Below are 27,859 nucleotides of genomic sequence, written 5' to 3'. Positions count from 1 at the left end.
TGAAAACATTTATTCTGAAAAGATTCTACCAGATCGACCATCGTTTGATGATCCATTTGATCAATCATCAATCTGCAACTAAGTTCTGTCTACAAACCAAATGTAACTGGTCTCATAGTAAAGTTTTCGATAGAGTTTTGACCCTCTGTCCATGCACCTTGGAAGCAGATGAAGTTGTACCAGAAACCCCCCACTCTCGGCCCAGAACTCATAACTTTATTGAGACACTGATGAGCTTTGGTTTGTGGCATTCATCAGGCTCACAGTAAAGTTGTTCTTAATGCTTTCAGCGTTGCTGAATTTTGGATCCTTTAACCTGCATCCTGGTTGCTCAGTTTGTTGGTAATCCAGCACTGCCAGCACTGATGATGCTAAACAGGAAGTGAACTCACCCACAACGACAGGAAGCACCTTCATGGCCTTCCTCTCCCGGCTGTTGATCTTGGCCGTCTTCCTCCTGCGTATGTCAGGGTTGAACTTGATCTCTGCAAAGCTGACCGTAGGCACAGGGCCGTCTTTGTACTTTGACGAGTGAAAGGGCCGGTCTGGGGATGGGTAGGTGGACGGCTCATCCAGGGTATCCGTCTGTTCCCTCTCTATGATGGGTGGCAGCGGCGGCGGCAGTGAGGCCAGTGGTGGCAGTGATGCGGCGGCCTCCTGCAGCTTGCGGCAGGCCTGGATGCTGTTCCTCAGCTTGGCTTTACGTGCCTCCTCCCAGCGCCGCAGGCCGCGGAACATGCCACAGTACAGCAGCACCATGATGGGACAGGGGATAAAGAAGGAGCACACAGAAGAGTAAAGGACGTAGTCGTCGTTCTCCAGTTTACACTCGCTGGGGTCTCGGCCCGGCACATTGTTGATGCCGAATATGACAGGCGAGGCCACGGCCAGGGCCAGGATCCAGGTGGCTGACAGCAGCACTGTCTGCCGCAGGTCCACGTGCTTCCTGTTGTAGTTGAGAGGGATTAACACGGCGATGAACCTGCAACAAGTGAGAGAAATTTTACAATCTGCTGCACCTGAAATGACACCACTGAACACCTGAAAAAACTGAGAGCTGCCACATGATTAGTAATGGAAAGGTTTTATTCATGGTATTCATAGCTTGTCATGTTAGAGCCGATGGAATTTTCTTGTGAGAAATAACGTTCTTTAGACAAGGAGCCCTGAGCTTGACATCCTGCTAGTGTGCCCTAGAGACAGGCAATATGAACAAAGAACATTCTGATGATATAATCATTCTGAAAACCTTACCAGAAGTGTAGCTAAAGATGTGAGGCTTGTCTTGAAGGTGGTGCTAGAGGAAAGGTCATGGGGTTATTAAAATCTAAAGGTCCTTCCTCCCGGAAGCAGGAATATGATAAGGACATTTCAGTACAAGCAGTACAGAAGTTTAAGATATTTTGGCAGAAATCCTGATATTTTCTTCAGCAGGCAGCACTACCAAAGAGCTTTTCTCAAACCGCGACACAGATGAGTTTATCAACTCTTCTCAAGACCTTCTCTTATCTGAATGTTGGTTGGTTAGTATGGAGATCAACATTAAACTATAAAACAGAGGGGGGAAAAAAGGAAGGCTAACCCTAACCCAGTGGAAATTATACCCTTTGAGTTCATCCTCTGAGGACCATGAATATTCACACCATATTTTATGTCTGTCTGGACAGTCTTTGTTAAGATATCTATCTCTGATTGAATGTTAGATGGATGGACTGAAAGCCCTGATATACATCAAAGAGCAAAGTTGAATTTTGTTAAAATAACATTGTCAAGATGACATGGACTCTTGACTGCATGTTTTGTTTCATGGATCTTTGTCATTATTTCTGTTGGAAAATGTAACTTTTTGACACAAAACAGTCTTTCCTGTTCCACTGACTGTGAACACTAGAGAAAGATTGGACATGTTTGATTGATAAGCAGACAATTGACCTGTCAGGTAACATATTAAAATGCATTTGAAAAGAGGAGGGGAAATAATAAAATAAAATACATAACAATAAAAACATCCAACATTCACCATTACCTTCAATCATCATCATCATCGTTTCAATCCTTTAAGATTGAGCAGTGGGATGTTTTTCTGTCTAAATAAATCTTCTTAACCTGGATCTTGACAGTTTGTGGCACAATCCGAGCACTCTTGTTTCTTTATTGCTCCCAATTTAATCTTTTTACGACACTTTGACCTTTCACAACCAGAAAATTGCTGGTGGAACTAATAACATTAATGGAGCTTCCTCCCAGCAGTTACTGCAAAACAGCAATTAATGAAGTCATTAGTTACACTTGGGATTGACGGATTAAAATGTCCTTTTTAAAAAGGCTTGCCCACAAGGAAACATATGCAGTAAGACCATGGACCAAAACACAGAACAGTGGTTGGACAAAAAACTATGAGTGAATAAGTATTATATTCAGAAACCTTTTGTAACTCATTCCATTTCTGAGCATTATAATATTTAAAAAACTGTTTTTCCAAATTGAGCTTGAAGCTGTAGTTCAGAAGAAGTAATAAAAAAAGACCTGACATTATATTGGCGAGATCAGAGACAGTTTTTTGCAGTAGAGCTTAATAGGTCAATGCAGTGCACCTCCCTTGTGTTGGTTAAAGTGGACCACCCAAAGTTTTATGCAAGATCTCCCGCTACACGCTTCTGCACACAGTAGAGAGAATAATTAATCACAGACTGTGAACAGAGTCAACGATTCTCTTCTGCCATTTTGTTTCATCAACATTAAAAACAAGCTTATGTTGAATGAGAGAAAAGTTGATTTGTACTTTAATTTCCAAGACAAAGTCCATCTTACACTGTGTGTCTCCTGTGGGTTGTTTTGTGTTGGCCAACAGCCCTCAACTAAAACTGGCAAAAAGCTCCACAAATATTGAACAAATGGGTGTAACTAATGGCTGAACATATAAATATTGTCATTAAAATGGGAAGACAACTCAGTATGAAGGAAGTGACCTTTCTGGACAACTAATAATTGAACGAAAGGCACCATTTTGCACAGTGAATACTTTTATACTTTTACTTGTAAGAGAGTATTTCGACACCATGGTATTGTTACTTTTACTTAAGTAAAGGATCTGAGTACTTCTCCCACCACCGGCTGTGTACAGAGCTCTTCTAAATCCGACCGTTTAAACAGCTTTTTATGAGTCTTACTGTTGCTGAAGTACACACTTTAGGATTCAAGGTTTCAAAATAATATGAATATAACCTAAATTAACATCAGACTTGGTGGACGGATCAATATTGTAGGGATAGTATAGAATACTATACCGAACTCTACATATGTTAAATAACAATAATCAACAGTTGGTCTACTCATCCCACTCCTACACAGCTGTCTATGGATAGATGTGCAGGATCTGTTCTGGCCAAATATTCATTGAAAGATCTAAGCTCATGACCAGGAGCAAAAATGTCACGAGAACAAAGAATTGACCTCTCTGACTTTCCAACAGGAAACATTAATAACAGAAGCTACATTCAGAGGTTTTCCTGGTTTAGGGGGCCCCCTCAGCCCAATCCATCCATGACTGACAGCAGGTCATCAGTCAGTTTGCTGTTAAAACCATCAAAACCTGCAGAGAGACTAGAAGATTTCCCCTTTCAGTCTGCGGACAGCAGCAGGTGGACTCTCTGCAGACCTTCAGGATGTTTCCTGCTCAGCCTTCTGAATTATTCAGACACTGTCATCCAGTTAAACCTCTAACTGCTGTCGGCTGCTTCAAAAAGCTTCTGATCATCAGCATCAGTCCAAGTTAGCCTCACTGCCTCCATCAGTCTCTGATGTAATCATATTTTCTGGAGTTGGGACATCGGATTTGAGGAGCAGCTCGGGTTTTCGTCTCAGATTTTCATCCTTCAACATCAGCCGAGAGTTCAGCTAATCTCATCAAGTAAAACTAACGAGTGCAGAGCGAAGCTGGCAGTTCATCACTGCAGACACATCCTTCATTTGGGGCTTTAAATTGTTCTGTCTGCTCTAATTTTTCATCTTTTCGTGCTTTTACAGGAAACAGACTAAAGGTCGTCGTCATATTTCCACATCAGAGCCAACTGTGGCGTGACTGTCTGACCCTGCCGACCTTCAGATGGAAAACTGAAACTCTCTGCGAGGTGTCCTATGTGGTCCTGACAGACCGTCCAGGGTCCTGGTTTGATTAATCAACTGCTTGTTGCTGGATGACCCTGGATCACCCTGGATGAACCTGAAGCCGATTAAAGCTCTGGTTATGACACAGAGTTTGTGAGTTATGGCTGGACTTTGACCTCTTCCTTTTAATCAACTGCACAGAGTCCTGCGGAAGTTTCAGGGTTTGTTTGGTTGCAGAGCTGCATCTGAATCATCTGCATCTTCCTCACTACAGAAAAAAATTCAGTCAGATCTGAGGATAATTGTTAAACCCCATGTCAATACCTTTGTTTTAGCCACGCTAGCTGCATGGGTCTAGGGATGCAGTCAGTCATTGTACCACAGGAGTTTTGTGCAGACAAGCGTTATCCCAAAACGATGAATCTTACTGACTTTGGTAATTCCCTGACTTTTCCTCCAGCGCCACCATCAGGTTGTAATTTGTGTCTAATTTAACCTCATTTGTGTTTTGTCTTTTGGTTTAAGGTTGGTGAGGGTTTAGGTTTGGTTTCAGAAGTGGAGGTGACACAATGAAGGTTATATGTATATTACATATATACACGTTGATACAGTGTCTACATTACCCACAATGCAACATGACACAATTCACTCGATTGTGCAGATTCTGGTGTGTTATGCTTATAGCGCCGCATTGCGCCGCTAGCCTCAAGTAGAGATGAGGAGGTCTGGTAAGCTCAGTTCTTTCTAACTTCACACCTCCAGACTTTTTCTTTTTCAGACTTCAAGTCTTCAGCCCCAACCTACACTGACTCAAGTGACATCACTTGAGGCTATTTATCAGATTTCATACAGCTCAAAAAGGCTTGCCCATAAATTCAGCAGAGCTTCCCTTTAAGAATAGCTACACTATCAGCATGTTGTTACATGTTGGAGTTAAATAATAACTACTGTACTGACTAGTTCAAACTTTAAAATCTTCAGCACATCCCAGGTCAAGGGTCAGATAACAACTGATATCAACATTTATATCCCATTTTCATATAGACTGACCTACTGTTTACTTGTTGATTCCTTGCAATGTAGTCTGTCTGCTGTGTGTACTTGTACAGGTGAGCACTGACCTGTCGACGCTGATGGCGCAGAGGTTGAAAATGGAGGCTGTGCACAGCATCACGTCCATGGTCATCAGACAGTCACAGATGGTGGTGTTGAGGGTCCATACGCCGTCCTGAAACTGACACACAGAAAAATTGCTCAGTGAGTTCATGGCTCATAATCATAAATAATCAGTCTGAAAAACATAAAAAGGGCACCAGCATACAGAAAGTATTGTGGTAAAACAATTCTAAACCCTTTTCTAGCACGTAGGACAACCTATATGGAGCTGCATCGTGTTTTCTCCACTGGACCTGTACCTATGTACCTAAAGTACATTTTGCCAATACTTATTTACCTTCACTTGAATAAATGTTCAAAAAATGTACAAAAAAATAATATTCAGACAGGTCAGTGCTCACCAGTACAGACACACACAACAGATTGACACACATATATTAAATTAATTAATTAATTGTATACAAGTAAATAAAAATATGAATAAATCATCTATAAAAATACAAATATGTATAAGATAAAAAATATATATGCATAAAAAATAACTAATAAAATGCACACAAATAATGAATAAATAAAATAAACTATATATACACTGAAAATCATAAATACGTATATACAAATTATTAAAGACATTATATATATATTTGTTTGAACCCTCTAAAATTATTTTAAGTTTTTGCAGAATTTATTAATTACTGTTCACTTTTACCTCTATAAACACACACTACACACCTTAAATCAAGCCAGAAATCCTTAAATATGTCCATTAATTCGCTTTTTTTACATTGTGGTAATATCAGAATCAGAATCAGAATCAGAAACTTACTTATTTTACTTAAGTAAATGGTCTTAATACTTTTTGTCCACCACACTGCAGAAATACCTAAAAGCTGAAATATGAATCAGCTGTTTGGCCCTGATTCCAATGTTTGATGTTGATAAAAACCCTTAGAAAACAGCCCACACAAAAAAAAACTCATGAAGAAACACCAGGAAATAAACACACAAAAGAAGATGAGGACAAAAGACTGAACACCAACTGATAAACATGGACTCATTCTTATTGTTTTCATCCTTTTCCTAACATCCATTGTTATTGTGGGGCCCAGTGTCTGACCTCCAACCCCTGGAACAGAGCCGACGTCAGAAGGAATGTAGAGACTGTTGTTCTCTGAGCTTTGACAAACAAAGCCTGACTGTACCAGGACAAGTGCTCAGGTTAATTTAATATTTTTTTTTAGTTCATATAATGGACCTCCAAAATCAGAGTAAATAATATTAAATATGAGTTTTCAGACTCTGTCAGACCAGCTTCATCACAGGGTCAGCTGGAGTTCAGAGCTGATGGTTGAAGGCACAGTTTACTGAATTTAAAACCCAGATCTTGCGAACATGTTGGTTTCCTGCAGGACCATAGACAGCAGTTTAAACACTGACATCCAATGAATTAACAGTAATTCAATTTAATTAGATTTAAGATAGAAAAACATGATCTCCACCACCACAAGAACTTTCGTCATGTAGACTGTATAAATTTAAACTTTACATTATTCTGAGCATGACTTAGAAGTTGACACCTGCTGATGAAGCCTTCGCGATACAGTCAAAAGCTCCCGTACAAGCAAGCAAGTGGACCTCGACTGAGATAGTTTTGTCAGCTGTTGTTTCCGAGATCAACAATGAACTGTCAGAACCAACTTTTAAGTCAATGTGGACGAGGAGTTCTAGAGATATTCAGAGAATTAATTAAATAATTTACAATTTAGTCTCAATATACTTGGTTCATCTTGGCTGTTACGTTTCTACACACTGAAGCTACGTGTTGTTAAGTAAAACATTATGTTAATGAGGTCTTGGCTGTAAAAACACTGAACTGATCCTTTAAGCCAGTGCTGAAGGTCAGCCATGGTGGAAGAACTATTCAGGTCTTTTACTGTGGAAAAAAAATGTAACACCACAGTGTGAAAATACTCTGTTGTTACGAGTCCCACACTTAAAATCTTTTACTTAAACAAAAGGAGTTGGGTCGACTTCCCCTTGAAATAAATATATAAATAAAATACTTACCAGAGTACCAGATCATAACTTATTAGTTGATTAATATTTTTTATTAATTATCTGAGTCTGCAAAGTAACAAGTAACTAAAGCTGTCAAATAAATGTAGTGAAGTAAAAATTACAATATTTGCCTGTGAGTCAGGACCCTGCAAGAGTTTGTGCCCAGTCAGCAAACAAGATAAAAAACAAACTCTGATAGACAAAATGAAGTTGATCTTTGGGACTTTCCTCTAATCTTTGCATCTTCTTTCATGTGAAACTCAGTTTTATTCATTTAAGGCTGCTCTCTGATAAAACTGTTACTTTATATTCAGTTGGAACTAATTCAAACACTGGCTTCCCACCACACTGTTTAAGTGAGGCTTGCACAAGAATCAATTGGTCTATCTTGTTGCAAATCAACAAATCAATAGCCTTGGTCCTTAGACGCAAAATAAATGATTGATCAAACTTGGTCGTAACTCAAGCATCAAAGTGTGGTTGTGTTACAAATTTATCATTAATAAACCCTCACAGATGTCACTGATTAGTTGTATGACTGTTGTCACATGTGGCATCTTCAAAATTTTAATAAAATGCATTTTGTAGCTTTTTCTGAGAGAACTTAAATAGTACATGTGTACAGAATCCATTGCAACTATCCACTTCAAATTAGTCATTGCCGGGTAATCCTGTTAATGCTGAAAAATAAAATGTACATCCATATTTGAAGCTAATGGGAGATGGGGGAGATGGATAAAAATGCAGTTTTGTCATTAAACTAATAAAAACACCAATGTCTTGATTTAAACCACTTAATACAGTCTTTTTAAGTTGGTACAGATGTATTTGTCAAAACATTTAATTCTTCCTGCCAAATGGAAAAAATGTCTGAAGATTTGAAAATGAAACAATTTATTGATTTCTAAAGCCAGCTTTAGATATTTCTATTCAATGCATTACTAATGCGCCACAATAATGTGTTTGAGTTCAAATGTCTTCATTTGGGGACTTTTCCAAGCATTGATATATGTGATTGTGATTAAATCAGAATATATTTAGCTGATATTCACTTATATCATTTAAACTTCAGGAAGAGAGAGTCAGAGGCCAGTTTCACAAAGATAGACTCTGACTGCAGTCAAACTCCTGATACACGCCTACATTGATCCGTTATGTATACTGTAAATATATATATATATGCTCTATAAAAACTCAGATTATGAGCCATGTTTGCTCTTTTTTGTAATTTGGTGCCACTGATCAGCAGCTGTCACTGATTGTTACCAACAGTGGTGGAGTGTAACTAAATACATTTACTCAAGTAATGCACTCAAATACAAGTTTGAGGTACTTTAATGTTTCCATTTTCTGCAGGTTAGATTAATAATACAAAATATAATCAACAAATCAATTACGATGTATTATTATAGATAAGACAGATTCACAAGCTACCCAGCAGTATATAAAGTCAATAAAGTAACTCCACCTTTGCTGCTGCATTAAAGTGATGAACACATTCATACATCGATAATTATAATCCAATAATATAATATACAGTACATTATTCTGAAATAGGCCATTCTGTTTGGTGAGTTCTTATTGTACTTAAGGTATAATTTGATGCTAATACTACTGAATGCATGTCTTTTACTTGTAACAGTTAAAAAGAGTCTTACACATGTGGTATTATTGCTTTAACTCATGTTACCATATTGTAATTTATTGTATTTTGTGTGTATACTACAGTGCAATGTGTTTCTTAATGTTTAATCACACTTTTATTAACACAACTCTATCACAGAAAATACGTACCATCCTCTCTGAGAGATAAATGTTTAAGTTTTAGTTTTTTTTCTTACTCAGCTGGCATCCCTGTTCTTATTGTTTCCTTTTTTCTCTTAATATCTTCAACTGTCTTAATGTCCTTTTTAAATGTGTTTATTTTCCCCCTCATGTGGGACAGTGTGGTTTAGTGGTTTATCAGCATGGTTTAGGCTGTAAAAACCTATTACCAACACCTGACAAAATGACATGACCCACAAAGGGCCTGCCTTAATCTAAATAGCCTTTAATTTTCAATTAACATGCTAATTTTGTGATGACTTTCCAGCTCTTTGGTTAATTCTGAGAGGTTTCCAGCCGTCAACAACCCTTTAATCCAAGCAGATAATCAATAAAAATATCCATAATATATTATATTCCATTAATTAATCAACTGTGAATTGGTTAATGCTGGTGTTGCTGCAGATTGGGTGTGTAGAAGACAAAAAGTGGTAACACCAGTCAAATGTTCCTGTCAGCAGCAGCTAATTAATATGTAAATTAAGTGGAACTTCGTTAAAATATGCTTAATTTGATAAGAAAAGGGCTGTTTAATGAGTTTTTCCTCTTGACAATGCGTTATATGCCTCAATAACAGCTTAATGAACATGAAATAGGCTTGGTTGTGCGTTTCCAAATGAATGGTTTACCATCTTAATCTAAATGACGGTGTGTTTTCAGCAGTAAATCTGAGTTTATTTTACATTTTAAACCTCAAGCGGCTCTGTGGGGGCCCTGAAACAGCCGGGGGCCCCTCTGGAGCTCTGGGTTAAAAACAATAAGAACATAAAGAACATCTCACCTCGGAGTAGACGAAGAGCGGCAGCACGAGCACCGCGAGCATCAGATCCGCCACCGCCAGGCTGACGATGAAGTAGTTGGTGGTGGTCTTCAGCGCCTTCTCCGTGAACACGCTCAGACACACCAGCAGGTTCCCGCAGATGATCACCACGATCAGCAGCACCCCGAACAACAGGGCCGGCACATTGTGTCCCCTGGCGGCCGCCTCCGGGGCCGCCACCGCAGCGGTCAGGTTGGCCGCCATCTCCACCACGGCTCCTCCGCTCCGTCCCGGTCCCAGCCGCAGCAGCGCGGCCAGCGGGCTCTCATGAAGGCCGGACCTGACTCTGGTCCCCGCACTGTGGTGTCATCATGGTGTCACCGAGACTCAGACTCTACCAGACTCTCCCGCGGAGCTCCAGAGCGCACCGGCGCGCACTTTACGCAAAAAACCTCCGCGTAAAACAGTATGGAACCAGGTGGAGTTTGGTCTTATTCACCGTTAACTCATAATTATTAAATAGATGCTGACAAAGCTCCGCCTGTCTTCGTGAGAAAGAACATTCTGCGCCGTGAAGATGAAAAAAAAACTTGATCAAAAGTGCATTACATCCCTCAAATAATTAGAAAGTTGAGGAGGAAATTCATGTTTCCTCAGTTAAAAGCTCAGGTTGGAGAGTGGCGACCACCCGGAGGTTCTCCGCGGTCAGCCCACGGTGAGTGTCTCGGGCAGCGGGTGTTTTCAGATCCGGTGTGTTTACCTGCAGCCTGCTAAGGCCACCGAGGCCAAATTAGCCGATTAAAGCCGCTTATCAGCTGCGCTTTACGGTGTCCTTCAGTCCTTGAGCTCCAGCAGGAGACACAGTTTGCCCATCTGTCTGTCTGTCTGTTCATCTGTACTCGCCTGTGTGAGGAGAGGAGGGTCCGCTGCAAAAAATATCCACTACTTTATTTAACAGTTCATTAAAATGAAAGAGGACAGTAAATGTCACAGCCGGGAACAACACACAGTGAAATGGATATTTATATAGCCTACAATATAATATACAGCATAATGCACATCAATTACGTTGTTTAAATAGGATTATTTTAATTCATCTACACAGTTTAAGTTCATATGAATTTTAAGTAGTGGACTTTAGTAAAATTATACCACAAATTAGAAAGACTCTGTTACAAGTAAAGCATTAGCATCAAAATATATTTAAAGTATAAAGAGTAGACGTCCTCATTACAGAATGTCCCATTTCAGAATTATAATAATATATTACTGGATTATTATTGATGTGTTTATCACTTTAATGTTGGGCCATTATTATTGTATTAATAATCTGAATCTGTAAAGAAACAAATAGGGCTGTCAAAGACACGTAGTGAAGTAAAATGTGCACTTTCCCCTGTGAAGTCGACTTGACTATGGAAAAAGTAAAGTGCAAGTATCTCAAAATTGTACCGGAAAAAGTAAAAAAGTACAGAACTTGAGTAAATGTACTTAGTTATTTCCCACCATGGTTTTCACTATAAAAAAGGACCCCTTTCGAATATTGATAATAAATCATATATTTGGAAACTTTGTGATCTCCACTATGAAGGAAGTTTTGTTGCCGTTTAAACCAAAGTGTCTGTGGGGAATAAAGAGTCAGAGTAAAAGTCCAGGAGAGAATTAGTGGCTAAAACATGTTGGCGAGACATTTTGTGCAGTGTAAAGTGAAGGACTGAGGGTTAAACTGAGCAGAGAGCTGCAGGGCCAGAAGGCAGAGAGGAGGAATCCCCCCTCAGACAGCAAACTGCAGGAAATCTCTGTCACTGTTTAGTCTCAACATCTGGATTTATTTAAAGGGACCTGTTATGCTTTCCCTAATTTTCTGTCATATATAATGTTACAGCGTCACATGTTCGTATTAAATGTGGACAAAGTTCAAAATAATGATGCAAACGTATTTAAAAATAATTCCCTTTTTTCTACTGTCACAACAACCGTACATACAGTAAGATCATAGATTTCTAAAGAAAGCTGGCTAAAGTAACTGCTAATAACAAGTGAAGTACCAGGTCACATTCCTCGTAGGCGTACAAACCTACTTGGCAATAAACAAAATTCTGATTCTGATTCTGAAGCTATCTGTCCATCAGGAAACTGTAAACTGAGAGTTGCGTAAAATATGATTGTTTAATCAAAATCTGTAGATAAAGTTATAAAAGTGTGTTTTTGTACGATAACCAGTGAGGCCACAGGCCATGAAACACTCTGTTCTGGTGGCGTCTATCAATTTCTAACCTAATTCTTGTCTCATTTGTGGTTTGAGAAACAATAAATTCATCAAATTCAGTACCTCATATCGCTTTTTTCCAAGCTTCAGACAGAGGGTAAACAGAGGGGCTTCATAAAGGGCCAGGGTATCAGATGATTAACGCTTTTTTTTAAACCTTAATACGATGTTGGTTTATGGCTGGGGTGGTTGCTCAGTGATTCCTGGAATGTTGGGGTGGTTGCCACATTGTTATCAGGTGGTTGTTGTGGTGTTGTCCATGTGTTACTATGTGGTCACTGTGGCGTTTTTCTAGCATTAGCATCAAAGAATATGAAATATATGAAATATGAATGCTCCAGAAAGAGGTTTTAACGGTAATGAAATGCGAAGGTTCACATATTTCACAGTTCCTTCAGATAACAAGAGTCTCCTCCAGTTGCCCAACAGGAGGCTAAAAATAGTCTTCAGAGTGAGGTCACACTCTGCCCCTCAGGAAACTGATAAGGCAGACTGTCAGTCTCCTACGCTCTGTAGTTTATGTTAATCAGATGTACTGTATGAACAGGTATGAACAAGTTTCCATCATTCAGATCCAGAGTGTTTTTTAGGACGTCAGAGCTCAGCTGCTGTTTTCACTCAGGCGGTCAGAAATCCCCCCCGCCGGTCAGACTGAACATCTGAACATCAGTCTGCCTCTCAGGAAACATGAGCTGGGATCAAATGAGATGATGCTGTCAAATGACCTCACCTGCTTCTAGGTGTTGTAGCTGTTTTGAGTCTAGTGTTTGTTTTTTATGACAGTCTTGGTGCAGAGATCTTCTCTAACCTGTGAGTGAGCTCAATGATGCTGCTTTCACGTTACAGGGATCTCCATGCTTTCTACTTATTAATACTTACATTTGATGAAAAGTATGTCAAGGAACAATATTATGAAAGACATGAAGGACAACTTTTGTTTGTTTAGGGTTTTTTTTCAGTGATCTGTAGCTGATTGAGAACCAGCAGAAACTGCAACTTGGTTTATTAATGTAGAATAATAACAAGCGTTCACAGTCACATTGATGTAAAAGTGTAACAATGACGGAGCCAATCAGTATAGACAAAAGTAATTAATTAGTTCATTTATAATTAATTAATCATTTATCATATTGGCGCTGTTGGTTCCGGGAATTTAAGGCTTTAATGACCTGATGAGTAATGAGGTTTTTAGGACTAGATCATATTTTGTCCTTACACATTTTCAGTCCTAAAATATCCAATTCAATTATATTATGAAGCAATTCAGGATTTTCCCCTCCAAAATGGTTAATTTTACATTTAGAACATCATGTGGGAACATAACATTTACTGAAAATCTTATTGATCAATAAATAAATAAAATGTATAAATAACATTGTATAGCGTGGTTGATCACAAATGTCTTATATAGGTGGGGTGTGTCAATATTACTAAAATCCTGTCTGATAGGACTGAGCTGTGCAGGAAACTATCTTTGATATTATATCGTTTTTATTTCATAATTTGTTTCAAAATCTGGTTACGATTCCCATCACAGTGTTTCTCAGTCAGTAAGTATTTTCAGATTGTTTTCACATGTTTTATCACTGTCATTTTCCTTCTCCCGCTGCCTCCCAGTTTGCTTCAGGATCCAACAGATGTTACAGAATCCTCCTCCTGCTCCTCCTCCTCGTCCTCCATCACATCCCTCCACCCTGACCTTCCTGCCTGTGGCTGAGAGCAGAGGAAGCACAGAAAATAAAAGATGAGGTAGAATCCTTGGGGATAGTCTCCTGATATACTTCATTTTTACCAACATCTACATGTAAGCATCTACAGCTCTTCTCCACTGCAGTAATAACCAACCTGTAATACTGTTTATCCCAGAACTTGAACTTTAAAGAACCTTTGATAGGAGAAACTTTTTGTGTGGTGATGTTTCAGATTAATGATATGCATCATTAATAAAGAGGAGAAATGAGGACGACTACGTCATTTTTATGTTCTGTTTGGTGGGAGAGGGGAGTCAGCGATGGAAGTGTAGCTGGTGATCAGACTTACTCTGAATTCAGGTTCCTGCTGAGACTGCCACAGATTGGTCGGTGAGGAAATCATTTAGTTTTTCAGTTTGCTACGCAGCAGCATTTATTTTACTTTAATCCGGTTTGGTCTGGATGTTTTTCTTGCTCTGTTTGGCTTTGTGTTGAACGTCTGAGAACTCTTTTGGTTTCCAATCACTGACTCCAACTCATTATGAACAGGCTCTTCATAAACCCTGATGAGGGCCTCTCTGCTCATCTGATTCTGGTCTGGAGGCCATGAGGTGATGTTTAATTTGGAGACCTTGTGGACTGCAGTTAGGCAGTGATGTCATCGAAACCTCCAGGGACGATGGCGCTGCACTGGACACACCTCCTGTCTGTCTCCAGAAATAGACCTATAACACAGCTCCATTTATAATTTAGTATTACAGTATAATTTAGTCTACCTTCCAGCAGCTGTGTAGACAGTGGACCAGTTGATGCTGCGTCTGCTTTTGGCTGATGGTGACATTTAACTCCAGTTTGTGTAAACCACAAATGTTCTTATGACCTTAAGTGACCTAAAGGAAAAGTGAAGTATGTTCCAACCATAAATGTGTCTATTGTGACTCTATGGGTAACTTTGCACTCACCATCTCTATTGTAAGTTGCCCCTATTGTGCAGTTAGCAAACGTGGCTATTCTGTTGGACTTGAAAAGTTTTGTGTAACAATCATGTTTGTTTGGAAAGCCGTAATAGGCTTGTGCACCTTGCTTCGATATACGTTGTTTAATTCACTGAATCTCAACAATGGAGGTGGCCCAACAGCCACATTTAAGGAAAATATGCCAGGTTGAAATAAACAGGAATTTTCCTTTAAGGCCACTGGACCTCCTGAAAGACCCCTTGTTCCACCTCAAGGACCATTCAGTGATAACCTCCTCAAGGGCCAGTGGAACCACCTTAGGGGATCTTCACTTAAAACTAACCATAAACCGTAAAACTGACCCCTAAATCCTACTCAGGGACCCCTGAACTACCTGAAAGACCACAGGAACCACCTTCAAAATTTCTACAAGAATCACTGGGATCTCTTTGAGGACCACTGGAACCTTTTTAAGGATATCTAGGAACTCCTCGAGAACCATTGGAACCCACTACATGGACCCCTTTTCAAGGAACACTGGGACAAGACCACCTCAAGGGACAGTGGAATCTTCTAAAATATAACCAGAACCGTCTCTGGGGACATCGGAACCATATTATGGAGCCACAAAACTTCCTCAAGGACCATGGGACCTGCTCAAAAAGACACGTCTCTCGCTCTTCACAAAGACCACTACAACCTTTAGGACTGCTGAAACCCCCTGAAAGACCTCTAAACCTATTCAGGGGCAGGTAAGAAATGAAAACCAACAACAAATGTACCTTGATATCATTTTACTGAAGTGATACACAGATGTACTGATGAAATAAAATTTTCACTTTTCCTACACTTCCAAGTGTTCAGTAAGGGAAGTGTTCATTAACTGACTGAATTAGTTTGTGAAGGTTTGAACAGAAACTTTCTGCAGGCAGCAGCAAATATGAACCTTCTTGGAGGTTCATTTCTTAAAATTAAAGCTATGTTTTGTTCAGAAGGCGGAGCTGAACAGGAACTAATGATTGCAGTGTTCAACAGAAACCTTACTCAGAATAATGAAAACATGGTATTTTTCTGTTCCAGATCATGTTACTATATGAGACTGTCAGACACAGACCACCACAGCGAACTGCCTCATTTAACTGAACATGTTTTAATTTGTGGCAGCAGAGATGAGACAGCGGCTCCTGATGACATCAATTCAGCCTCCGTCAGGTTTACATCCTCTCATGAGTAAAAGGCTCATGCTGTAGCTCTGATTACATCCATTAGCCACTCTATAAAATGTTCTCAAGGACCCCTTCCTGAACAACCCCCGAACCTTGAATAGGCCCAAGGACAAAGGGAGCCTTCAAGAACTCCTACAACTGTCTAAAGAACCTCTTCAAAGACACTTGGAACTTCTTCAAGTGTTGCTGCAGCCTATTTACAGACTGCTGGAACTCTCTCAATGACTCCTGGAACCTCCCCAAGGATCACATGGAGCCTCTTTATAGATCACTTGAATCCTCTCATGGAGATTTATCATCTAGCAATAAAGTTGCAGACTGCAACTAACTGAACATGGCTCACGTCTGTTTTTTATTCATTTATTTAAATGTCTTTTCTGAGGGAAAACTGGCCAGGACAGCACACAATTTGACAACCTGGGAATGAGAACAGGCTGTAAAGCGTCTAGGAGAAACTACGGTGGCTGTGAAAGGCCCTATCTAGAGCCCTTGTTTGGTTTGTTTATTCTGAGCTTATGTAGAAGCATGGTGGTTCAACATGGTGGACTGCACAGACAATGATTCTTATTAGGGGATTATACACTAATGAAAACATACTTATGAATATTACGTTCCATTTCTGCCAATAGATCGTCCTAAATGTTACACACTGGACCTTTAAATACACCAACTGTAGAATGATCATTTAATTAGCATACTGTTTTATTTGAAGGGTCTCTTTGTGTGTGTGTTGGTGTCTTGGTGACTGAAGTTCTCTGCTGCCACCTGCTGGTCTTCTTTCAACATCAAAGCACCAAAAACACCACATGCACAACTTTACTTCCCTTTTTCTTTTTACAGTTTTTTGCAATTGCCAAGACACAAAAAGTGGTACTTGTGGCACAGTGGGGTATGCTAAACCATAAGCAAAATGTCTGCTTTTACAATCAGTTTATTTATTTGGTGTTTGTGTGTAATGTTGTGATGCAAAAATAAATGTTTTAGTTTTGTACAGCAATAGTTTGTGAAACATTTTATATAGGATATCTTCCATAACCATATATATCAAGACCACAGGTGTGGTAATGGGACAGACAAAGAGACGTTATTGCCTTGTGTGGACAAAAAACATATTTTTTTGCGACCTCGGGAGCTCTATAATATCTCACTGTTTTAACATTTCAGAAAATAATGATCAGGTGGCATACTCATTTAAAACCACTGAAGCACAGAAACAAATATCTCTTAATATATCCATTAGAAATGAGCTGCAAACCTACATTCAGTCTGATTTAAGACTCAACAAACGTGTCTGCTGGAGGACTGAAACACTTCCATTCCAACCACAATGTATCATGCACATCAATAGACACAAGGGGTTAAACACCTGAAGGAGTCAGTTTAACTTAATTCTGATCTGAACCACAGCTAGTCTCCACTTTAGTCCACTCCACTCCCAGCATTAAGGGTCAAAGGTCAAAGAATTGGTCAGATTTCCGTGAAGTATCAAAGCAAGACTGCCTCCTACTGGACTATAACAGAGTTACACACATGCTGATTTGTTAGATGTATTTATATCATCCATTTGTCTCAAAACAATGTCTACATGTCAAAAAAAAATATATAGCCATTTTTTTCTGTGTAACAGCGTCCAATCCTGTGGTTTGAATTTTGGTGGTGGGCGGGGCTTCACTTAGCTTTACATCATGATCACTGATTGGCTGCTTAAGGCTCAATTAACTACTTTAAGCGCATATCGAGGTTTTGGCAGCTTGTTTCAAAGACAGTGAAGTTCTTGGTGTGGTCATGTGACAGCACATCCTCTCATGATGTCATCACTCCTCTAGGTTTCTGAAGCCTTCGCTGAGCAGGAAGTGAGGTCGGAGTAGGGACACGATGGGGCCCTGTGGGGCCCCGGCCAGGCAGTACGCTTCGTCCACGCTCACGCCGCGGGACCGCAGCTTCTGCAAGGCACCGCCGCAGCTTTCCCTGCCGCCACGAGACGTCACCAGGACGATACTGAGAGGGCTGTTGAACATGCCGAACCTCTGCCGCATCTCGCCAAGCTGAGTCGAGAAACTCTGCAGAGGAAGAATGTGACTTGAATGAAGAACTCTTCTGCATGAATTAAAAAGTAAAGGTGATGTATCAGCAGAATGTTACCTGAGCGACCTGTCGGCTCACTGGCGTTGGGCCAGTGTCGGGCTGGACAATGGCGTCCCCACAGAACATTACTCTGAGCTGCTCTGGAGGACTGAAAGCAATCTGCTGGTCCAGCAGCGCCGAGAGAACACCTGGACCAATGACAAAGAGGATTATTCACCTTCTAACTTCACAATCACCTGAACATCAACACATTATCAAAACACGTTAAATGGAGGAAACTACGCAAGTTGAAAGTGAACAACATTGCTAATAATGCTTATGACTAGTAAAGTATCAGGACAACTGTTAAGCAAAACAAATTCTAGATGCCAGACACTTATTTTGAAGTAAAGTTTCAGAACATCTGCTAAACAATGCTTAAAAAGGTCAAACTATATTCTGAGATTGGATTTTAAATGTCAAACTGTTATCCTCTGATAAGATGTTTTATCTAATTTTCTCTTCAACCAAATCAGGATTTTCAGGCTCCACGACCTGACAGACTGTGATCCGCTGTAAAAAGCCTCTGGAGGTTCGTATCCATCACACATCAGCTGTGATAAATGACAGAAGAAAAAAAACATAACTCTTTACCACTTTGTGACGCTTGCGTTGCCTCGTTTCTGTCTGTTGTCAGGAAGAGCTGCACGCCATTTGTCAGTAAACTCTCAATGAAATCCTCCTCGCTGGAAAAACAGAACCTGCTGACTTCGAGACCTGCAATAGAGTGGTGAAGACATTGTGACAGGAAGTCAACACTGTCACCAACAAGACCACAAACTTCCAACAACTCATCAGCTACTAAGTGTCATCTGTCTGCTGAAAGCTAAAGTTAGATTGCTGATTACCGTAATGTCTGGTGCTGCTGCTGATGCGGGAGCTCTGCTGCTGTTGCTGGCTACTGGTGGTGATCAGGACGACATCAAACAGCAGCGACTCAGCCGGATTTTCCTCCAGCAGACGTTCATTCACTCTCTGCAGCGCCTGAAGAGTAAAACTATTTATTAGAATTAAGATTATCTGACATTTTCCTTCCAAGCTCTCAGTCTGGTGTTATTCTATAGTTTTCTTATTGTCAACAAGTCCACTGGACCTCCGAATCCCCGCCCTGTCTGTGGCTCTGAGCTCCAGGCCCACTGGTTCCCACTGAAGACTTAAATCTTTAAGAAATGCGCCCAAACAGTAATTTCCAGCTGTTTAATGTAGTTATAGCAAACATTACTCAAACAGGCCGACACAGTGCATTAGTTGGCTATTTTCAGAGGCAGATTGAAACACGTTGTGAGTATTTGGGGCAGCAGGACAGTGTATGTGGGACTGAGTCAAAACAAACTGCTGTGTGTGTGTTCATGGTGATGTAGGAACATGTCACCCAGTGCAACAGTGATTGTGTTTGGAATAGTTTTTGACTACAGTGGAGCTCTATGGCACAGAGAAAGAAGATATATCAGGCTTTAGATACACATTAGAAATCAATTTATTGTTGCTGCATATGGGATTTGTTGACAAGAAAAATATAGAATACGGCCAGACATTTTAAAGACTTAACAGGCACAGAAAAAGGGGGATTTTGTCATTCTGTCACACTGCTATACATGCTTTTAAGATGTTCTCACCTGCAGCAGCGGGAAAGCCACGCCCACTCCGCACACGTCATCGCCATCACCAGCTCCACAGTCAAACACAGCGCGAGACGTTACCGCGACAACCGCAGCACGAGCAGCATCTTTCTGCAGAGGAGACACAAAACCTGCATCTTCATCTGCACTTCATCCAGAAACCAGCAGTACAACACACACAGAACCGTCCCCGAACCACCAGGAAACCAATGGACAACATGTATGAAATCACACCTAAACAGGACCATCATGCAACACTGCTCACAGTACGATTCAAATAACAGAGTTTGAAGTGAAACCTGAATTTAAACTCATTTTAACATTTAAAATTCATATTTTTACACATGTGTTTGTGCATGAGAAAACGCCATGTTATTGTGCGTTTGTTTTACCGTCTGAAAGAATAGTTTCGCTTGTTCTGTGCAGACAGCTTTTCTTGAATTTCTGCACAGGTTTTCCTAATTTTACCCTCATATTCTCCGGGCCGAATTCCTCTTACAAAATATGCGATTTAAGCATTGCGTCGCTAACGGGTTAAAGTATGTCACAGTTAAAAAGAAATTGTGCTGTATATTAAATCAGATTATAAATAATCATCAATTCGGCATCCATTGCAAACACTACACGGACATTTTAATATATTAAAAAAGTCATTTTTAACTTTCTCTTTAAAGAACTTTAGTGCAATAGTGGGCTGTATAATTATTTATGAGCTGAATTTTACCGTTACAAGATGCTCTAATGGAAATAAAGAAGATGGCATTAAAATACCTGATTTTTTAAATGTAGTTTGGTGGGAAAACTCTGTGAAACTGCACAAAATACAGTGTGATACTTCTAATGTTCGTCGGGGCTGGGTGGCAGTGTTTCTACAGGTATGTGATCTCGCCTGTCTCACTCTTTGGGGGTGAGACAGATACAGACTGATCCCTGATCCGCCCCTGATATTTCCTGCAGCCCCCCCCATTGGCTCACGTACCCAGTGTAATGTCTCAACACCGACTAAATGAGGTTCTGGATAAGTTTCTGCACAGACATGAACCCTAACGGCCTCAGGTGAGTCTTACCTGCTTCACGTCGGTGTTCTGGATCGTGGAGACCATGTCCGCCTCTCAGGTCGAACCGGCTCTAACAGCTGGACCTGCTGACCTGTTCACCGTCGCAGCAGCTGTCTGAACCAGCTGTCAAACTAACTAAGTTAACTTACTTTAAAGTTCCTCCAGAAACAGAGGACAGCCCGTTTGGGTTCCGCCTGCCTGGACCCGGACGTTGCTTTAAGAGTGCAGCGTGATGGCGTCACTTCCTTGTTTGTCTGCCGCCAGCCGCCCCGCCCACAGCAGTGATTATTGTGTCAGGTAGGGAGACACGGTCTGGAGACACGGGCTGGGTTCACCCCCTAAAGACACCCACATCTGGACTAACTGTCGGGACAGAGAAGGGGGGGCGGATCTGGAGCGGATCTGAGAGTAGCCCGGTCCGGTTTGGAGCGGATTTGACTCGTTTGGGAGCGGGTTTGTAACGGGTGTGGACCGCCTGGAAAGAAAGAAGGAGGGAAAGTTTAATTCATTTTCTGTTCACGGTGAGAAACTCTTCATCTGTCCTCTCTTTCCTTCCTTTCTTACTTCCTACTCTTTTCATCTCGGTCCTCTGAGGTGTCCCGGTGTGTTCAACCTAGACCCCGCGGTCCTGTCGAGGTCCTGTAGGTCCTCCTTGAGGTCCGCAGGTGAGCAGCAGCTGATTGGCTGTCAGCGACCCAGGTGGCAACAGAACCAGAGACTGGTTTCTGTCCTCAGAGACAGACTGCCTGTCTGTCTGTCAGTCAGTCAATACCTGTCAGTCTCTGTCTGTCTGTCTGTCTGTCTGTCTGTCTGTAGGCAGTGTCTGATTGAACCAGTTCATTTCATTCTACATGTTCAGACAGATACAAGCAGTCAGACCAGTCAGACGGCTCCGTAATCTTCAGACTGAACAACACCTTCAGCTGTCTACAGACAGTGTTTCAGACTGAGCTATCACTGAGGACGTTGTGGGATTTAACTCTGACTGTATTGAAGTTAATGGGAAACTCCCCGACTTCTCTCAACCAATACAAAGTCAATGCCGTTCTTACACATCAAGGTCTTCTCTCAGCAGACCTCTGACCTTCTTCTGATGTCCCTCTGTGGGCAGAACAAGTAGTCTGATAGAGGCTACAACCAGCAACTGGTTAACATAGACGAGCATAAAGACTGGATACAGGGGGAAACGGCTAGCTTTGGTAACAGCATCAACCTACCAGATCCTTTAAAGCTCACTAATTAATACATCATGATATTTATCTGATTCTTCAACCCCCCACCCACCCTGAATGTATGCATTACATTAATGCACTTCCCCTGGTTTGTATCTTTGCCTATTGCAAATATAATTGTGGCACACTGCTAACTTGCAGATTACCCGGTCAATTTGTTTGCAAATTTCTGTACAGCTCTTCACTCATTTATTTAATCATTTGGCCATATTGTTTTTATTGTCTCTTTTTGTTGTCTCTATTTTTATCTTTATAAATATTGTTCTATATTTAATTGTTATGCACCAACTTACCAAGGCAAACTCCTTGTATGTGAAAACCTACTTAGCAAAAAAAAACCTGATTCTGATTATATCCCGTTTATTTAATCTGTACTGAAACTGAAATGTAAAAAACACATTTTAGCACTTTGCGGCAGTTATTTGCACAGGACTATTTCATGCAGCTACCAGGCACCCAGTGGAGTGGAAGTTACTGGTCCCAGCCAAGAAATAGTTACCCCCTGTAAAGCTGTGTTTTTATGCTTTGGTTTTTGTATTAAACAAACCAGATGCAATGTGTATATTTGTGAACTCAAGAGGTGGTGATATGTGGCTTTTGTTTTCTTTGCACAGGCCGGCCATTTCCCCCTGTTTCTAGTCTTTATGCTAAGCTACGCTAACTGGCTGCTGGCTGTAGCCTCATATTTAACAGACATGAGATAGTGGTATTGATCCTGACATCTAACTCTCTGGCTAAAAGGGAATAAGCATATTTCCAAAGATGTCGACCTGTTTGTGTTGACTGACGGGTGTGTCTGTCAGTCTGTGTTTTAGTTGAGTGAGTTCGGAGTCCACACAGACTCTACAGTCATGTTTTATGCCCCCCTGTGTTATCTGGAGAGCAGATGATGAAACATTTCCTCCTCCCTGGACAAACAGTACGATGACGTCCCTGTGGAACATCTGATATGTTGTTTGTATAAGTCTTTAAGTGAGCTGGCAGACGTGTTGAGTGCTGACTCTCCCTTTGTGAAGCTTATGATCAGTTAGTGTTGAAGGAGCCTCACATTCAGGTCAGTAAGAAGACATGTGTGTTCATTTGTCAGACATTTTGGTCTATTGTTTCTGCTTTTCACCCAGCTCCAGGTTCAGTGGATCTATTTTCTTACTGTCAGCCTGTTGTCTCTGGCGATGTTAATGGGACCCATGAATATCTCTACAAAATGTCATGGCATTCCAACAGTTGAGATATTTCTGACATGTGGACTGACCAAGCAGTACTACCATCCTTAGAGCCATGCTGCTCAGCTCTCAGTTCATTATTGAATGTTTTGTGGATCATTTCTCCATGTTCCTCTTCTCTTTCAGTCTCTGCAGCACAGTTGTCAGTCATGTGTAGGTAGAGACTGGCTCCACGGCGCCCACCATGCGAAAGCATCTGGACAGGATCCGGTTCCGGGGTCAGAGACGGGACGAGTTCCTGGATCTGGCCGAGTCGCCCAACACGTCAGACACAGAATGCACCGAGGAGATCGTGATTAAACCACGTACCTCCGTCAGAGAGACGGAGGAGCTGAGGGAGGCGGAGGGAGAGCAGCAGCAGAGTGAAGCTCAGGTACACAAACACACCTGATCTGATTTGATTTGACACAAACACAGACAAAACATGAGTGTAACAAGATTTGGAGCTTTGGTATCATCTGTCCATCTCTACAGACCATCTCTATAGACTGTGAATATAGGAGGACCTAGGGTTGAACCTTGTGGCACCCCACATATAAGAAAAACCACAAGCTAGTGTACTGTTACTTTAGTTTCTTGAAACAGATTATTTCCCCACTGTTGATGTATCCTATTTTCTACACTGTCTGTTTGTTTAATATTTTTGTCTGTGTGTTTGTGTTACAGGCTGGTCCAGGATCATTTTCTGCAGCTCTCCAAGAGGACCAGAGAACAGATCTCAACGAGGTCAAAGGTCACCTAGAAATCGCCTTGTTAGAGAAACACTTCTTACGTGAGTAGTCTGACCAGAACTGTAATTTGTGTGGCGTTTTATAAAACTTCAATTACATAATGTGAAACTAAGAGAAATTAAACACAATTCATACAAGTGTCTGTCTTACAAACAAAGTAACTGGTTTACAGATCGGCTTTAGCTTCAAGCATCACCTGGGTCTTTATGTGTGGAATGAAATCTGTGAATTTTATCTTCATATTTCCAAAGTTAATTTTTCTCTGTGAGATTTTATTAAGAATATTTATTAAGAAACAACCACTGAGATTCACACCATTTAGTCACACCCAGAGCCAATTTGTTGTTCCAGTGTCCCTCTCTTTCCCCCCAGTTGCTACATTTGGTTTCCCACCAAAAAATCTTAATAACAAAATCCAAATTTCTGTACGTTTGTAGTTGGGTCATCGAGGTAAGCAGTAGGTGGCGCTAATGCTCTAGGCAGGTGCCATTGTACTATTGTAGAAGAAGAGGGTGCAACAAGATGACATAGTTAAGAGTGCCACTTAAAATTCAAATGGAGGATAGAAAATTAAAAAACATGATGGAAATATGGCATGTGTGTTTGTTTCCTGTATTGATTTTAAGGAAGGTTACAATCTCTTCATCTCTCCACTCAGATCTGATGTTTTCTTGCCAACATTTATGAATACGTTTCTATTGAACTTTGCTGCATTTTCTTTTAATTCATACACCAACCTCTCCACTTCCCCCAAGCCCAAAAACTTTCTTTGTGATATTATGACTTTTTAAACTTAAAATATGTGGCCTTTCCACTCAGTATTCTTCATGCGCAAATTCAAAATGCACATTAAAACAGGTGGATGGAAACCCACCTACTACACTGACATGTTTCAGCTGGGGTAAAGCTCAAGTAGACCTTGATTTATTATTATTTTGTCAGTCTATCATGGTCAATAATAAAAAAAAACAATAGAAAAACTAAACAAAGTAAACTTCCCCTTCTAATCAGTGCAGGAAGAGTGTGTGTTGATTTCCTGGTCATTGTGGAGTTCAGCCCAACAGTACAACAGCACGCTGGGTAATCCATCAATATCTGCTTCTGCTTTATGTAACACACACACAGCTATTAATAACCATGCTGACCTGATCTGACACCCCCCACCCGACCACACACACACACACACCCACACTCACACAGAGTGGTGAAAAAGGACCTTGTGTTTCCTTCAGTAACAGTTGTAACTTAATGTCTCCTCATGCTCTGCTTGGTCAGGCCATAAAGAGGCCCCTTCATAATGCATTTGCTGCTGCTTGACCCAATACTGTGTGTGTGTGGTCGGCAGCAGGGTGCCACTACCCCTCTGTGGTTACCTCCCAAATTCTGTACCATACATCACAGGCTGCTGCCGTCCACCTTGTATAATCTCATCATACGGCTAAATAGAGCAGATAGCAGTTTAAAATTATTGCAGCTGAAAACAGGTTTAATATAGCAAGTTTGTCAACTTATATCATAAGTGTTGTTCATTGGTCCAGACCTGATAATCAAGCTTTGAAGCTGATGTTGCTGCAGTACCATTTTTTTCTTCATTGATCTGGTTTCATCATCATACCAGTAAAAACAGCTCTCTCGCTGGGATTTATGTAATCGCCATGATCACTAAATCTAAAAAGTAAAATAATTCTCTTAGTGTCACTATCCCTCCACTGCAGCTCAGCAAGGAACACTGTGGGGAAACATAAAACTTCATACTAAAGAGACCATAACTTTGGAGATATTTACTTGATGTGGCTAACTCTAACACAAAAAAAAAGATTGTGGATTTTGTTCCCCATCACGGACAATGGAAGCATGTTAGAAAGGGATGTCTCCACAATACGTACGGACATGAACTTTTACAACAACCAACTGTTTTAATGTACTTATGGGCATAGGAGTATTGTTTTAAGACTTGAAAACAGTGAACCTATGCTTTAATGCTCTGACTTATCTGTTCCAGAGGAGGAGCTGAGGAAACTTAAAGAGGAGTCCAATGTGGAGTCACTGAAACAGGAGCTGGAGAGGGAGCGCAGCAGATGCAACGAGCTGGAGCAGAAGATCAACGACGTCTTGAGATCCAGGTGGTTGTTTAATAAAAACTTGATTTAATGATTGTGGAGACATCAGACAGAGAGGTTTGTTCCTGTTGTGTTATGCTGCTCTGACAGGTTGTTTCTGTCTGCTGGTCACTTCACAGCCTTGAAGACTCACCTTCTCAGACACCTAAACCATCACCCCCGCTCCCTCCTCCGTCTACTGTTAGCAGCACAGGTGAGCTGCAAGAACGCACTCTCTCTTTTAGTAGAAGGTCTGCCTTTGAGTTCATCTGTGCTCCGTGCTCAGTAGAGTTGGAAAGTGGGAGATCTGTTGTCCTCAATGTAACTTAACATGAACTCAATGGCCACTTGATTAGGGACACCTATGCAATATAATGCAATCTCAGCCATAGATTCTACCTTCTGGAATCCTCAGATTTGACTGACACCGTTAGAGAGGTGTTATACCCAGAGGTTTATGCTATAGCCACCAGTTTTACCTTTGCCTCTGAGAAATCATTTGTTTGGCTCAAATACAACAATGCCCATGAGCCTCAGCCAAAGACAGTCAGAGGCGTGAATCAGAGCAGCAGCAAATGTGAAAAGCTTTGCTCTGTGGGAGTTGGCAGTGGGAAACAAGCTGCAGATTGTATTAGCAGCTTGTTGTTCGCGATGCCCATAACATAGTCTGAAGCTGTGTAATTGGATGTTTCTTGCTGAAATGCACCATGGGAGACAAAGGTTAAGTTCTCCCTTCTCTCCCAATGTCCACTTTGTTGCACATTCAGCTTTTTATCAAAGAAACATATTTTCTAACGGGGTCCAAAATTAACTTTTGGCAAGTAAACCGAGGTAAAAATATTTTTTACCGGCAATAAAACTGCATCATGCATCGGCTAAAAATAATTACCTCAAGTTCTGAGACCTCCTGAACCTTTTGAGCTTCATATTTAAGCCAAATCTCAGGGCTCGTTCTGCATCATTCAGACGCCACCTCTCGCAAAAATGTGTTTTTTTTTTTTGTGTGTGTTTTTTATTTGATATCCGTCTCTCAGATTTTCATACAGGACAAAGTTTGGTCCAAACCTTTGTGTATAAACTTGAATAAATGTTAATAAACGTGTTGGTTCAGACTCTTTTGTTTTCCTGTCCTCAGACAAACAGAAGGACAAGCTGTCTGACAGCTTCCTGAAATGGCTTTACAATCGTTTTGGTGTTTATATCGAGGACTTCCGTTTCCAACCAGAGGAGCATACGGTGGAAACGGAGGAGCCACTGAGTGCCAAGAGGTGAGACGGAAAAATCCAGAAACTGTCAGAGACCATTCAGGACACATCCACTTTCTTTAGGAGTAATTTCTTGAAAACATTGTTTATTGTGTTAGAGCTGTATTTGTCGTCAATCTAAATAAATATCTGGTTTCTTATTCACAGGTTGACTGAAAACATGAGACGGCTCAGTAAGTATTTCTGTCTTAGACATCAAATATACCAAACCAGAAAAAAAAACAGCCCCAAACCCAAAGTACAGGGGTGTCCACATACTTTTGGCCACATAGTTTACTTGGGGGAGAAGCAGTTTAGATGCTTTATTTAAAACATACAGAGAAAGAAGAAGGTTTCTCTGTTGTGATACATGTCTGTGATTGGTCAGCTGGTCTGTTGTTGTGTTTCCAGAACGGGGATTCAGACCTGTGACCAACTTCAAGAGGAATCTTTCTGCCTTATCCAGCTGGTACTCTGTTTACACGTCGGCCATCGCCTTCATTGTGAGTCCACACAGAGACA

At 40.9% G+C, this 27,859-nt stretch overlaps 3 protein-coding genes across 3 annotated transcripts in view; 1 reads left to right on the top strand and 2 right to left on the bottom strand.

The window, feature by feature from the left end:
• The window catches only part of LOC118330187 (D(4) dopamine receptor-like), a 12,972-nt gene extending 2,831 nt beyond the window's left edge, over positions 1-10,141 (bottom strand). Inside the window, exons 1-3 of the mRNA XM_035664642.1 lie at positions 9,887-10,141; positions 5,229-5,341; positions 393-982 (exon numbers count right to left, since the gene is read on the bottom strand). Of these exons, the coding sequence (XP_035520535.1) occupies positions 393-982; positions 5,229-5,341; positions 9,887-10,129 (946 nt within the window). The 5' untranslated portion in view covers positions 10,130-10,141. The remainder of the gene's footprint in view (positions 1-392; positions 983-5,228; positions 5,342-9,886) is intronic.
• Positions 10,142-16,920: 6,779 nt separating this feature from the next.
• Positions 16,921-21,001, bottom strand: LOC118330226 (cytosolic 5'-nucleotidase 1A). The gene is made up of 6 exons (XM_035664694.1): positions 20,818-21,001; positions 19,748-19,861; positions 18,980-19,115; positions 18,726-18,848; positions 18,150-18,280; positions 16,921-18,067 (listed from the first exon to the last, which is right to left on the bottom strand). The coding sequence occupies exons 1-6, from the start codon at positions 20,851-20,853 to the stop codon at positions 17,822-17,824; spliced, it is 786 nt and encodes a 261-aa protein (XP_035520587.1). The 5' UTR covers positions 20,854-21,001; the 3' UTR covers positions 16,921-17,821.
• A 92-nt stretch (positions 21,002-21,093) lies between these two features.
• The window catches only part of gramd4b (GRAM domain containing 4b), a 15,981-nt gene continuing 9,215 nt past the window's right edge, over positions 21,094-27,859 (top strand). The window contains exons 1-8 of the mRNA XM_035664693.1: positions 21,094-21,329; positions 23,390-23,636; positions 23,930-24,035; positions 25,997-26,117; positions 26,234-26,307; positions 27,229-27,361; positions 27,506-27,531; positions 27,749-27,840. Of these exons, the coding sequence (XP_035520586.1) occupies positions 23,448-23,636; positions 23,930-24,035; positions 25,997-26,117; positions 26,234-26,307; positions 27,229-27,361; positions 27,506-27,531; positions 27,749-27,840 (741 nt within the window). The 5' untranslated portion in view covers positions 21,094-21,329; positions 23,390-23,447. The remainder of the gene's footprint in view (positions 21,330-23,389; positions 23,637-23,929; positions 24,036-25,996; positions 26,118-26,233; positions 26,308-27,228; positions 27,362-27,505; positions 27,532-27,748; positions 27,841-27,859) is intronic.

Source organism: Morone saxatilis, unplaced genomic scaffold, assembly GCF_004916995.1.
Source record: "Morone saxatilis isolate NCDOM2014 unplaced genomic scaffold, NCSU_SB_2.0 Contig2, whole genome shotgun sequence".
Lineage (NCBI taxonomy): Eukaryota > Metazoa > Chordata > Actinopteri > Moronidae > Morone > Morone saxatilis.
The sequence above is the reverse complement of the archived record's forward strand: the minus strand, read 5'-3'. Positions and strand labels throughout refer to the sequence as shown.

Excerpts from the sequence above, each read along its gene's own strand:
- LOC118330226 (XM_035664694.1), bottom strand. The coding sequence starts at position 20,853 with ATGGTCTCCACGATCCAGAACACCGACGTGAAGCAG. Across the intron at positions 19,862-20,817 it reads AGAACACCGACGTGAAGCAG|AAAGATGCTGCTCGTGCTGC; the intron begins GTAAGACTCACC and ends TCTCCTCTGCAG. Across the intron at positions 18,849-18,979 it reads CAGCAGCACCAGACATTACG|GTCTCGAAGTCAGCAGGTTC; the intron begins GTAATCAGCAAT and ends ACTCTATTGCAG.